Here is a 12,904-nt window from a genome sequence, read left to right as displayed (position 1 = left end):
ATCTGATTTTCGGGAAGTGTTTTGTACAAACATTCACAAAATCGACCTTTATTTTTATTTTTTTTTCAAAAAAAAATGATCGATTGTTAATTATTTTAGTTATTTTTGTAGTTATAAAAATTATAATTTACTATACGAAAGACAGAGGTTCAAAAGATATTATATCATTTAAATCATTAAGTTATTTACCATTTAAATATTATATTTTAATTATTTATTTATTATAATAATCTTCATTGTTTTGTTCTTTTTCTTCATACTTTTTTCTATTTAAAAAAACGTTCATTTATTTGAACAGTCCAAGACAGAAGCTTCTTTTGATGTGCATTTTTTGGATATTTTATCTTGTTTAGATTAATTAAACCAAACTCTAATTATTTTTTTTAATAAAATATTGTATTATTTAATATAATACTTTTTATAACAAGTAAAGTTGAAATAAAAATGAATTATGTATTATTATCTATAATATCAATATTATTTATTTATAAGAAAATATAATCACTAATTTTAAACAAATAAATCATATTAAAAATCAAAACATTGTTTTTTTCATTAAAAAAAATTTGTTTTTTTTTTGAAAAATCGATTGTGTTGTTTTTAAACGGAACTATTAAATAGTAAAAACAAATAACATTTAAAGTTTTGTTAAACTACCTTTGTTTACACCAATATTTACTTTTAAAATTATAACACATTAAATATCAATTTTTGTGGTTTTTGATTATTCAAACACTTTATTTCCAATAATTATTTTCATTGTGTGTTATTAAAGTGGTTTTTATTTGTTTTCCTTTGTATGAAATAGTCATTAAAAATAGATTATATTTCAATACGAACAAAGGCAGTATTGGGAATTTGATTTCCCCAACTAAAAACACTAGTCTCCCCGAAGCAGCCCTTTCCAAATTTTATTACTTTCGTCACAAAGCCAAGGTTAGTAATTTCTTTACATCCATAAAAAGCTCCTTCTTCAAGTTCTTTCAAGCCTTGGGGTATATTAATTTCTCTGAGACTTTTACAGTTGTTAAAACATTTTTTGTGGATGACTTCGACGCCATTTGGAATTGTTATTTTTTTCAACTCTTTACACCCATCAAAACAATAATTACCAATTGATTTCATATAACGTGGCATTGTTATCTCTGAGAGTTTGTAACAGTAACTGAAAGCCCCAAACCCAATTGAACTGACGCTCTCTGGTAGTTTGGCATTTAACAAATTCACACAATGGAAAAAACACTGTCTTCCAATAGACTTCACACTATTTGAGAGAACAACGGAAGTCAAAGTGTCGCAATAACTAAAACATTCTTCTCCTAATAAAGTTACCACTGGTGGAATATCAATGCCAAATTTCTTTTGATCTTTTGTTGTGTATTTTACGTTCATAAACAAAAGTTCGGAATTTTTTGTCTTCACTGGTTTTGAGTCATTTGCTTTCATAAATATTTTGTACGTTTGATAGTCAACCTGATACCAAAAGATTTTGGAGAAGAAGTCCTCATCATCAAACTTCTCAGACGACGCATCGTATAAGTGAAGTGTTTCAAGTTTAGGAAATAATGCTCTGGTTTTCTTTGCCAAAGGAATTGGATTGAAATGGAACTTTTCAGTAGTCTCTCTGAACTTCCGACAAACACATTGGACATTTTCAAAGTCTTCACACGTTCTAAAGTACTTAGCAACGACCATAAGACTATAAGAATCAAGCCTTGTCATTCTTTATTGTGAGTTCAGTTACACACAAGTAGATATTAATCATAAGTTGGTTGTTTTAAAGTCGAAAAATAGAATGTACCTTTTAACAAATTGACCCATATTTTTTTTAACATTTTTGGGTAGGAAATAATTAACATAGTAAATTTGTTCTTTTTTAATAGATTAAAGTTTTTAAATTATTTATATTAAATTTTTTATAAAGAATTATTAAGTTACAAAAAGAAGTGTATTAATAATGGAATAATAAATAAAAAGTACACATTTATGTGTTTTTTGATATTATATTGTGTATAAGAGTGTACTTTAAACATTAGCTCGACTTTATTTAATTTTGCAAGAGTAATTTTAAATGTTTTATAGTTCATTATGTCGAAAATCCAACGAAAAGCATGTTGTTTAGTGTTGTTTGTTTTTCGTCTAATTATTTAATTTTGATATGTTTATTTTCATGTTGTTTTATATTCTAAACTCAAAAAAGCCAAAATAACAATGTTTTAAACACGATTTACTTATAAAAACATGCAAATCAAATAATTATTATTATTTAATAGAAGCTACCAATCGTAGCAACATTCCTTTTTACGTATAAAAAATAATAAACGTGTAAATATGATCTGTAATTCGGGATATGATACATTCAAAACTATTTTCATACCACAATAAAACATTTTAAGGTTTTACTATATTTTTAATTAAAATTATTAAAAATAAATCTATTCAATATGATCACTCAAGCGATGTGTTTTAAACATGGATACACAGACATTTTTGGTTGTTTGTGTAATGTTATGCACATGATTAATTTTTAAAATATAAAAATAAATTTCATTTACTCAAGATCTACCGTTTTTATTCATTTTGAATTTTGGTTATTTAGGGTGTTAAGAACACTCTTCAATTTGATAAAAGACATTTAAAACTAAACAAACCATATTATAAATTATGTTGTTTTTATAGCGATTATTGTTTGTGGTTAAAAACTAATAATATAAATTAAATTATCGTGTATTTGAAATGTGTATTTTATTGTTGTTTTAAAAACGTCAAAAAAACTTAATTTATACCAAAAAAATATTTCAACCTTTTTAATAAAAAAGAATGATTTTTACAACAATACATATAAAATATAATTAAAATTTAATATTTCTTTATCACATCAATTTATGCAAATGAATACATTAAAATTTAATCTATATACAACCAAACATCTTGACAGTAACATAAAAATTTAATATCATTTTTCAACAAAAAATAAAAAAATAATTTGAATATCAAATTAAAATAATAAAAAAAAACAACTTCACAAATGCTTGTCTTTTTCTTATTTTAAAATAATTATAATTAATTATTAATTATTAATACAAAAAACTATATAGTCGGGGGATAAATGGCATTAAAAAGGGACAAAGGTAGTTAATTTTGATAAATATAATTTTGAAACTATAATTTTTAAAAAATCTATTTAAAGGTCAAAATAAACATAAAATTAAAATAATAATATAAATTATCGTTTTTTATTTTAAATGATTATAAATTGAATAATTATAAATTTCTATTTCAAAAATAAACAAAAACACCTCAATTTGTTCACTTAAAAAATGTGGAAGTCTAAAACGCAGCACTTTTTATGGTTTGTCTGAAACTTGTTTTGTTAAAGAATTTTTCCTTTGTTTTTTCCTTTGTTTCATTTCTTTTCTGCTCTTTTTCAACTCCAATTGTTTTTATGTTAAAATGGTCTTTCTCTTATCTTTTCTCAATGGAAATGGTTCAACAACGAAAGATTGAAAGATTGAAATAACAAATGATGATTTTTCAGTGATTCCCTGACACTTTCAAAAATTGACACTGTTGTTAATTCATTAAACTCTGGCATTTTAACCATATACATCATGAATATATATTGAAATACAGTTTTTAAACTGGTTTCTTGTATTTAAATTGCTTTTTTATGTTGATTGCCTGTGGTTATTTCATCAAGGGTTCCTTTCTCTTCTTCTTCCATTGTTTTCAAAGATTGAATAATATCAAAAATAGATAGTTATGGTTTTCTTTTATTATTTTCAAAGTAGTTAATTGAAAAAACCCTTCTAATACTTTTATGGTTAAAGAAATTATATTTTATAGTTTTTTACTCAAATTAACTACTTCTGTCCCAAATTAACCCCCTTTATCACCCGACTATAATTTGATTCTTCTTTTTAGTTTTTTTTAAGGTTTGTTAAGTTAAAATTCTCATTAATGAGAACGTACTTTTTAAAGATAGTACTTTGATACAACTCTAAAGTTTGACTGTATAAAGTTTCCGACTTTATTTAACAAACTGTAAATACCTTTCATAATTAACAAACATTTTGAACTTAAGCTTGAACATCAACCTTAAACCAAACTACAAACAATAATTTACAACTAACTTTTTTGATTTAGTTTATTAATTTTTGATTAACACAAATTAATAAATAGTTATGATGATGAATAAATAAAGACATAGAACAATAGATCTCTATTGTTTTCACTCACATACATAAAGTAAAGGCGAATTAAACGGATAGTTACTTTTCTATTCTTTTTAACTATATGAGTATTATATTTTAGACTTTGCGGTCAATGGAATAAATGACGCATTTTACCCAATAACGTTTCTTTCTTCTTTTCATCGGTTTTAGGTAATTTTCCACAATTCCAAAATTGCTCGTGACCAACAAAAACGATGTTACTTGGAAGTGTAACCGACTCCAAATTGACACAAAGAGAAAAACAAATATCCTCCATCCGTGTCACACTTTGTGGAATTGTTATCTCACGAAGTGCGCGACATTTATAAAACGTGGCTGCTTTAATCTCAACGAGACGGGTTGGCAAAACAATGTGCTCAAGTTTTTCACATGACGCAAATGCGTACTGCCCAATTTCTTTTATACAATCTGTTAAGCACACTTTTGTCAGTGAAGTACATTTTAAGAAGCAATTTTCACCAATGGAAGTGACACTCTGTGGTATGATAACCTCTTTCAGAGAATCACAAGAAGCAAAAAGACTAAGAGAAAGCTCTTTAAGTGAAGATGACAATGCACAATACTCCAATTTTGAACAGCGCATAAAACAGTAATTCCCTATCAGACAAACGCGGTCCGGAATAATTAGAGAAGTGAGGTTGGGACAACAATAGAAACAATTGCTGCCTATACTAAAAAGGGTTTGGGGAAGGTGTATCGTGACAATTTGTGTGTTGTTGATAAATGCATTTTCAGATAACACATATACGTTGTTCGGAAGTTCGCAATTTGTTTTTGAAAATAGCTTAGAATCATTTTTTGTTATCTTGACCTTCTTGAAAGACACATTCTGTGGATGTTCAGAAAATACAAAGTAAGGCACCGGATACCAAATTACTCTTTGGAAAAACGTGGTGTTTTCAAACTTCTCATCGTCTGGATTGTAAATGTGAAGTGTCTCAATGTTAGGAAAGTACTTTATTGTGTTTGTGGTGAGTGAAATGGGGTTATAATGAAATTTTTGTAACGTTCCACTGAACTTTTTACAAACAAATTCAAGAGAAATGAAGTCCTGAATAGTTGCAAAGTAATTTGAAACTACCATGACGTGGTAACTGTCAAGCTTTTTCATCCATTTTTTATTAGTTTTACAATACTAATTTTTTTTAATTATATAATTAAAAGAAATACTATTCAAGTTTTTAAATGTTTTAAATTATTTTTATAATTTGAGTAATAAATCATTAAAATTATTACAATTCTAATTAAAATTACCAATAATTTTTAAAAAATATAATTAAAAAACAATTAACATTTTAAATCAAATTAATTATTAATTTAATCATAGAAACAATTTAGTTATTTAGAATTAAAAAACTAATAATTTTTAATTAATAATATTTTTTTTAATTAATAATATTAAATAATTAGGAATAGAAATGAATTTAAAACATTGATTCGAACAGAATAAGAAGAAACAACAAATCAATTATTGTAATATTCATTGTTTGTTAAGACGAGTACGAATTTGCAATCTCTTCAGCATCGCATTTGATCAAAAATGAAGTCTCATTCAAATAGAATGTGTCTTCGTAATTGGTTATCGCTCCAACGTCGGAAATAAGATAATATTTATTAAGTTCGAAGTTGAATCGTTCAAAGTCGTCAGCTCTAACATACAACTTGGAGGTTCTTTTTTGTGATTGAAAATTAAGAACATAGTGATGTGTATAGTCTTTTGGACTGCATAAGTATTCTGTCTTCCCATCACAGAATCCAAATAAAGTTTTGTCTGGAAGTGGTAACATTTTTTCAGACAATTTTAAACATCTCTTAAGTGGGATTAATATGTTAACTTTATTCAAAACAAACCTTTTGAAAAACACGTTGTTGGTGTATTGTTCAATGACATGGTTCGCAATTTTATAACTTGTCACAAGTGCATACGGTGCCTGATGTATGTTCAGAACAAATTCATAAATTTCTATGCACTGATTTTCCGCTGGAAGAGTATTGCCCCAAAACAAGACTTGTAAATTATTAACATAAGCACTGAATGTGTTATGTTCACAAACCCATTTAATTGAATGCACAAAGACCTGGAATTGCGTTCTGTATCTTTTATTGAAGTTGAACATTTCACTGCGTTGTTGGAATTTATTCCTATCAAAGCCAGACATTAAAATATGAAGATAGAAATAAATTATATACTCCATTGTACGTCATTGACAACGTGTATTATGAAGTATTATAATTAAGTCGTTATATTTACAGTTGAATAAATATTTTTGCCAATTCACAATGTAAAACAACACGCTCATTATGCAAAATCATTTTTTTATAAAAAAATTACTAACTATATTGTGAGTCATTGTGTGATTAAAAAATATGTTTTATTAATACTTAATGATTCATTTTTTTGAAGTTTTCAAATATGATTGAAAACTGATTTTGGTTGAATTTAATTAAAATTTACTAATTTAATAGAATTATATAAATTTCAAAAAGTTACGATATTTTCTATTTCTATTTAAAAAAATGAAATATGTTTTTTTTTTATTTAAAAAACAAAACTTCATTAAGTTTCATTATTCAACAGACAATCTTATTCATCTTATTTTAAAATGATAATAAATAAACTCTTTGTTATAATTTGTTTGTGTACAGTTTTAAAAACATGTTACTTAATTAATTAAAAAAGTCATTAACATTAATATTATGAAGTATTGACATCAAAATTGCCACAATAAAAACAAAGTTAAAATTTCATATTTTATTAAAATTACTATAATTAATAATTCACAATATTATAATTGTAATTGTCTGTTTTCTTTGAAAAAATAATATTTTGGCAATACAAAATAAATGTTTTTAAATGTGAAATAACAAACAAATAACAAAATATAAACAACATTTATTATTCATTCCAACTTTTTCAAAAAAACAGTGAAGAGCCATGTATGAAATTCTTTTAGATGAACTTTACCGGTCACTTTCTTGTCTGCTGTTGAGAAATACAGTCTGTGGGCTCTTGGATTCAATTTGATTCGTTCGGAAGCAGATTGAATGAAGACTGCAAATTTATATTTATTTAAATAGCCTTCTTTTTTAACACCACAAAGACCAAATATCATCTCAGCTAAACGTTCTGTCTTTGAATCTTGGGTCTCTGGAAGAGCTTTTATTACAATGGTAAATTCTTTCTTTGTCATTTTGTTCTCTTTTTTATTCAAGAATCCCTTAGAATCAATGTAGACAAATACCATCTCAAAGAGTCTATCGTATTCATTTGATACTTCTAAATATGACCTTATTGCCTCTACAAATTCAAAACGTGTTAAATACCCCTTGTCACCAACGTCATATTGATGAAACAGACTTTTTGCTCCCAATTCGAAAGTCATGAATATGAAAAAGAAGTTTTTGTTTGTTTGAAACATTCTAATTTTATATACAAATAAGACTTATTTTGGGATTATCCTCAAAACGTTTACAATTTATATTTAGATAACAATAATGGGTACACAAAAATAAATTCAATATTGAGAAATAAGTAAGTACATATATCAAAAAATTATTGTAAATTCTGTGCTTTTTGCATGTTTGTTATTGTGCAAATCAACTTGGTTTCAAAGTAAAACAAGTTTATAACTTTAAATATTGTTAATTATACATGACTGACTCCATTGTGTAAATAATTTAAATGCTTATTTTGGGTTTTTGGTAATGTCATTTATTTGTTATCAAAAAAATAAGATCGTTGTTAACTTCCATTAGTTTCAATTTGTGTCTTTTTAACATTGAAACTATTTTTAATACGCTTTATCGCATTGTTGCGATAATGTCTTTAAATCAATGATAGAAACACTACAATAACAAAAAAGAAATAAAAATAAAACAACATTAACACAAGATCAATATAATAAAAGCAAATATCGTTGTATAACCTAAAACTGAATGATAACTTCCAGACGAAGAGTCAACTTGATTTGTGCTACTATGTTCGACAACGCCATCACTCTTAGTATTACTTTCACTATTACATGAAGAATCAAACTTTGAACCAGAAGTCTGTGAATTGTTATCGATCAATTTGCAATACCCATTCACTGTTTCATAATTTTCTTCACAAGATTCACACTCCGTTGCTGACCCACATTTTGTACAATGCAAAGAACAATTTTCGCATTTCCCATCAACCAAATAGAATGCACCTTTTACACACAAGAAACACTCATCCTTTTCACAACTTGCACAGTTTTCCTCACATTTTACACAAACACCAAGTTGTGAGAAATACCCCAAATCACAGACATCACATTTTGTATCAGATAAACATGACGAACAGTTCTCCAAATTACACAAAACACACTTTCCTTCTGCAGTGTAATACCCATCAGCACATTTTATACATCGCGTTGTGTCACACTCTTCACAAGACATACTAATGTTATCACATTCATTTTTCATATCACAAATTCCAGAGACTCCATCTTCTGTCCTATACCCATCTGCACATTTTTCACACTTCCCCATGTTAATATATTCACTCGTTAAACACTTCAACTTCTTCACAAATTCGCCACAAAAAGTCTCTGACACGTAACCCTCTTTAACATAAATAGAAATATTTTGCAATGGAAAACCACTAAATATAACGTCATTATTTCCATGAAAATAGATGGTTTTGAGTCCGCTATCTTTGAATGGTTCTTGTCCAACTACTTGAAGTGAATTGTATAACGAAACGTCACTCATCTTTGTCGTTCGTTCAAATGCAAACCTCCCAATGGTTTTGAGTTTTGGTAATTTGTGTAACACAAGTGCCTCACACCCACAAAAACACTTTTCGCCGATAACACGAACTTTTTCGGAGTTTGTAATAGACTCTAATGACGTGCAATTTTCAAACAAAGAGACTGGCAATATAAAACTGCTTTCAATCGTCACACTTCGCAATTTTGAACATCCCGAAAACGCCTCTGGCGCAAAAGTTACGAACAAATTTGCGGTAATTGTCTCCAAATTTTCACATCCAAAAAATGACCTTTGGCTGAGTTTCACAACTTTTTTTGAAAAAGCAGTTTCCGTGTCGATTTCCATTGATGCTATTTTATTTGGATTACGACCATTATCCGTATAAAGAATTATTTGTGTCAGTTGAACGCAATTTTCAAAGGCACTTTCACCGACCAAATTCGCGTTGTCGGTGTTTAACAACTTCTTTAATGAGACACAATTTTTGAATGTGTTTTTGTAGATCGACTCGAGTCCATTGATGTCAAATTGTTCTAAGACTTTGCAATTCTCGAAGGCGGATTCTCCTATGTTTGAGACTTTGACTTCGTTGGAAAAGCCTTTAAATTTAGCACAGTCTTTAAATGACGCATTTCCAATATCAAGCAAATTTGAAGAGACTTCAAGAGACACTATTTGAGTACCTTCAAACGCATTGTCGCCTATTGTTGTGACACTTTCAGTGTTTGTCACTGCTTGTAAATTGACGCACCCACAAAATGTACCAGCGGGTATTTGGCTCTTTCCCATGACATCAAATTCAGTGAGTCCAGTGTACGCAAATACTCGAAGACCCATATCAAAACTTTTGACAGCTGGAAAAGCAGTTAAACTTGTACACCCTTCAAATGCAGAGTCGCCAAAGTTGTATTGATTCGAAGAAGACAAGGGGAGTGTTTTCAAGTTCTCACAATTATAAAGAGACTTGATGCCATAAGTCACTACACTGTTTCCATTGACCAACTTCTCAAGATGAATATTCTGCTCGAGAAACCCAAGAGGAAGGATCACGAGTCCATGTAAGTCGAATTCGACAAATCCACAATTTTTGAAGATCCGTTCGCCATACGCTCCATATTTTGAAAACCCTGAAATGTGGACCAATGAAGTGCAATTTTCAAAACAATTTGCGTAGAGGGTGAGCATTTTATCGTTTTTAAAAAGAACGTCTGTAAGTGACGTACAATTCAAAAATGCGTTCTTTTTTAAAACAACTGCACTTGTCGTTTCAAATGTGATTTTTTCAAGAAGGTTTTGATTCAAAAATGCATATTCAGATACACATGAGTAGCTGCTCGGGATAATTACTTCCCCAACACATAAATCAGGTTTTGTAACTGTCAAACACCCATATACATCCATTTCAAAGTTGCAGCTCTTCACAATTAGGAAGAATGTGGTGATCAGTAACACAAAAAACATTTGAATTTTAAGAGGTGGAAATTTTTTATTAAAAAAAGAGTTGGTATTTGAAAAAAGTCGGAAATGAAGCGCTTGTGGAATTTTTTGAAAATGCAAACACTTTTGGGGTGTTTTTTTACTTCTTTTTAAAATTGTTTGGATTTTGCGTCTTTTTTTTCATAAACATTAACAGTTTAAGTACCTTAAAAATGGTTGAAACGCTGTTATGGGATAAGTTGAACAAATTTGGTTTTTATAATTTATTTATTGTTGTTCATAGTTTAATTGTAATATTAATATATATATTTTTATAATTTATAATGATGTAGCGATAATAATACAAATGCAAGTCAACTGTCGACCAAAAGTTGTGTATTCTCTTTTATTATTAAAATTATTAATTATAATATATTGAATTATATTGACTTAACTATGCCATATAGTTCTTGATAATTCAAGTATTGTAAATTAAGATTCTGTAACAAAATTAACCAGAATATAACTAAGAAACCCCTATATATAGGGTAAAGGGTATGAAAAATAATAGTCATTCATTATACTATTTTTTAATAAATTTAATTATTTTTTTTATAATTTAATATGATTTAATTATAAAAATTACATTAGAATTAATAATAAGAAATAATTTTACTATAATATTATAATTTTCAAAACAGTGTAAATTATTTCATTAACTTTTTATCAAAAAAAACAAAAATAATTCCCAAATGATTAATAACCATAAATAGCCAAAACCGTTACTAAAACATTTACAAAACCAACTTATTGTCTTCTTTTTGTTTCATTGGTTTATTCGTTTTATAATTAATATTATATTGTTGTATTATAATAAAACTATTTTACTATTACTAATAATACAATATATTTTGTAACACAACAATTTTTATTTGTTTTTGGGCTATTATTTGTAACAAAAATGTGCACAGAAAATTGGCACTCTTTTTTTTTCTTTGAGAATTATTTTACAAAAAAAGCATCAAGAACTTCAGAAAACAAGATTAAACTAATAGCCTAAACGAAATTTTTGATCATTTTTTATGAATTGTTTCTGACAAGTCTTTCCATTAATGTTGATTATATTAAAACCATTTTTATTTGATCAAAAAAAAACATGAAAAATTTAACAAGAACAAAGTAAAATATTAGATGTCTTATACCTTTTAGTGCTAAAACAATAAACTCAATTATGATAGATAATTATAATAAAACAACTTATAATAAATTAAAATTTAACATTAAACTCTTTTAAAACATGAAAATGGTTCTTTATAGTTTGTTAATAAATAATAATAGGATATTATAAAATTATAGTAAAATAAACCATAAAATGGAAAATGTTAAGCAAGCATTTCAAGAGCAGCTCGCATATACTTCACGGCAGTAGTAGCGTCCTGGAAGTCAAGCGATGACAACGCGGATTGTACGTACTTTTCTGCGAGTGTTTGTTTCTCGAACAAAGACAGCTTACTGATGTCTTGTTCTGGTGTGTTTTCCTGGACCCGGGGCAGTGTGACGGGTTCGGGCACTTTTTGTTGTGTTTGAACAGTTTTGATTGGTTGGACGAATTGGGAAGGGAATTTTTCTTCGGTTTGTTCAGCGACTGGTTTGTCGATAGGTTTTTCCTCAGTGATGTAGTGAATTGGGTTTTTCTTTTCGTTTTCGACAATCTGAGTAGTTGTCTCTAAATTTGGAACGGCTTGTGCGAGTTGAGCTGTTTGTGGGGTTTGTTGAGTTTTGGCGCATTCGGCTGCCTTGACTTTAGCGTAGAGTTGCATTTTCTTTGACGTTTCGTTGAGGGGGAAAAACAATTCGTATAATTCCAAGAGGCATGAAACGACCAAAAACATTTTTGAAAGATCGGGAGATGGTCCCGTTTGTTTTAATGTTTTATCTGTGGATTGGAGAAGAGCTACAGCTTTTTTATATAAATATTCGGCAGGGCTTTTTTCAGTTTCTTTAAAAGCAATAAATTGTGGCGTTGCTTCGGCTTTTTTCTGAAAAACATCTAAGACATTTAAATAGTTCTGTTTCTCTTCGTCCGATTTAATAGTTTGGTCTATTATTGCTTTAGCTTTCACAATACAATGAAACGATATTATGGAGTCTGTCTTTTCAAAAGATTGAGAGACCTTGACCCAAGTCTTCACCGTTGGTGGAAATTGATCAATATTCATCAGGCGCTTCAAAAGATTTTTTAGTTCTTATGACAAAGGCGGATGAGGAAAGAAAGAAGTTGGAAGTCGAAATTAAGACGGAAATTGATTTTCATTACTATACTATAATTATTATTTTCATTAAATATATATTATTTTAAAACACTAATTTGGAAGCATTGTATTTCTTTTTTTTATCGCTTTAAATATTAAAAAACATTATATATATTATAGTTTTATAGTTAGTAAAGTAAAAAAATTATCAAGAAAAAAAATTGTTTGGATTTGTCATTAATTACTTTAATTATTTAAGTTATT

The 12,904-nt window shown here is 27.9% G+C and overlaps 5 protein-coding genes across 5 annotated transcripts; all 5 read right to left on the bottom strand.

Annotated features, from left to right (window-relative positions):
* Positions 1-822: 822 nt before the first annotated feature.
* Positions 823-1,722, bottom strand: EIN_488130 (hypothetical protein; the record flags this gene model as incomplete). Its single annotated transcript, XM_004256014.1, has 1 exon — positions 823-1,722. The coding sequence occupies one exon, from the start codon at positions 1,720-1,722 to the stop codon at positions 823-825; it is 900 nt and encodes a 299-aa protein (XP_004256062.1).
* A 2,601-nt stretch (positions 1,723-4,323) lies between these two features.
* EIN_488120 (hypothetical protein) lies at positions 4,324-5,346 on the bottom strand (the record flags this gene model as incomplete). Its single annotated transcript, XM_004256013.1, has 1 exon — positions 4,324-5,346. One exon carries the CDS (start codon positions 5,344-5,346, stop codon positions 4,324-4,326), a length of 1,023 nt encoding a protein of 340 aa, XP_004256061.1.
* Positions 5,347-5,725: 379 nt separating this feature from the next.
* On the bottom strand, positions 5,726-6,394 carry EIN_488110 (hypothetical protein; the record flags this gene model as incomplete). The annotated part of the gene is made up of 1 exon (XM_004256012.1): positions 5,726-6,394. The coding sequence occupies one exon, from the start codon at positions 6,392-6,394 to the stop codon at positions 5,726-5,728; it is 669 nt and encodes a 222-aa protein (XP_004256060.1).
* A 1,723-nt stretch (positions 6,395-8,117) lies between these two features.
* On the bottom strand, positions 8,118-10,433 carry EIN_488100 (hypothetical protein; the record flags this gene model as incomplete). Its single annotated transcript, XM_004256011.1, has 1 exon — positions 8,118-10,433. One exon carries the CDS (start codon positions 10,431-10,433, stop codon positions 8,118-8,120), a length of 2,316 nt encoding a protein of 771 aa, XP_004256059.1.
* Positions 10,434-11,770: 1,337 nt separating this feature from the next.
* On the bottom strand, positions 11,771-12,607 carry EIN_488090 (hypothetical protein; the record flags this gene model as incomplete). The annotated part of the gene is made up of 1 exon (XM_004256010.1): positions 11,771-12,607. The coding sequence occupies one exon, from the start codon at positions 12,605-12,607 to the stop codon at positions 11,771-11,773; it is 837 nt and encodes a 278-aa protein (XP_004256058.1).
* Positions 12,608-12,904: the final 297 nt, after the last annotated feature.

The sequence above is a fragment of the Entamoeba invadens genome (assembly GCF_000330505.1).
Source record: "Entamoeba invadens IP1 unplaced genomic scaffold scaff_1105074726715, whole genome shotgun sequence".
Lineage (NCBI taxonomy): Eukaryota > Evosea > Mastigamoebida > Endamoebidae > Entamoeba > Entamoeba invadens.
The sequence above is the reverse complement of the archived record's forward strand: the minus strand, read 5'-3'. Positions and strand labels throughout refer to the sequence as shown.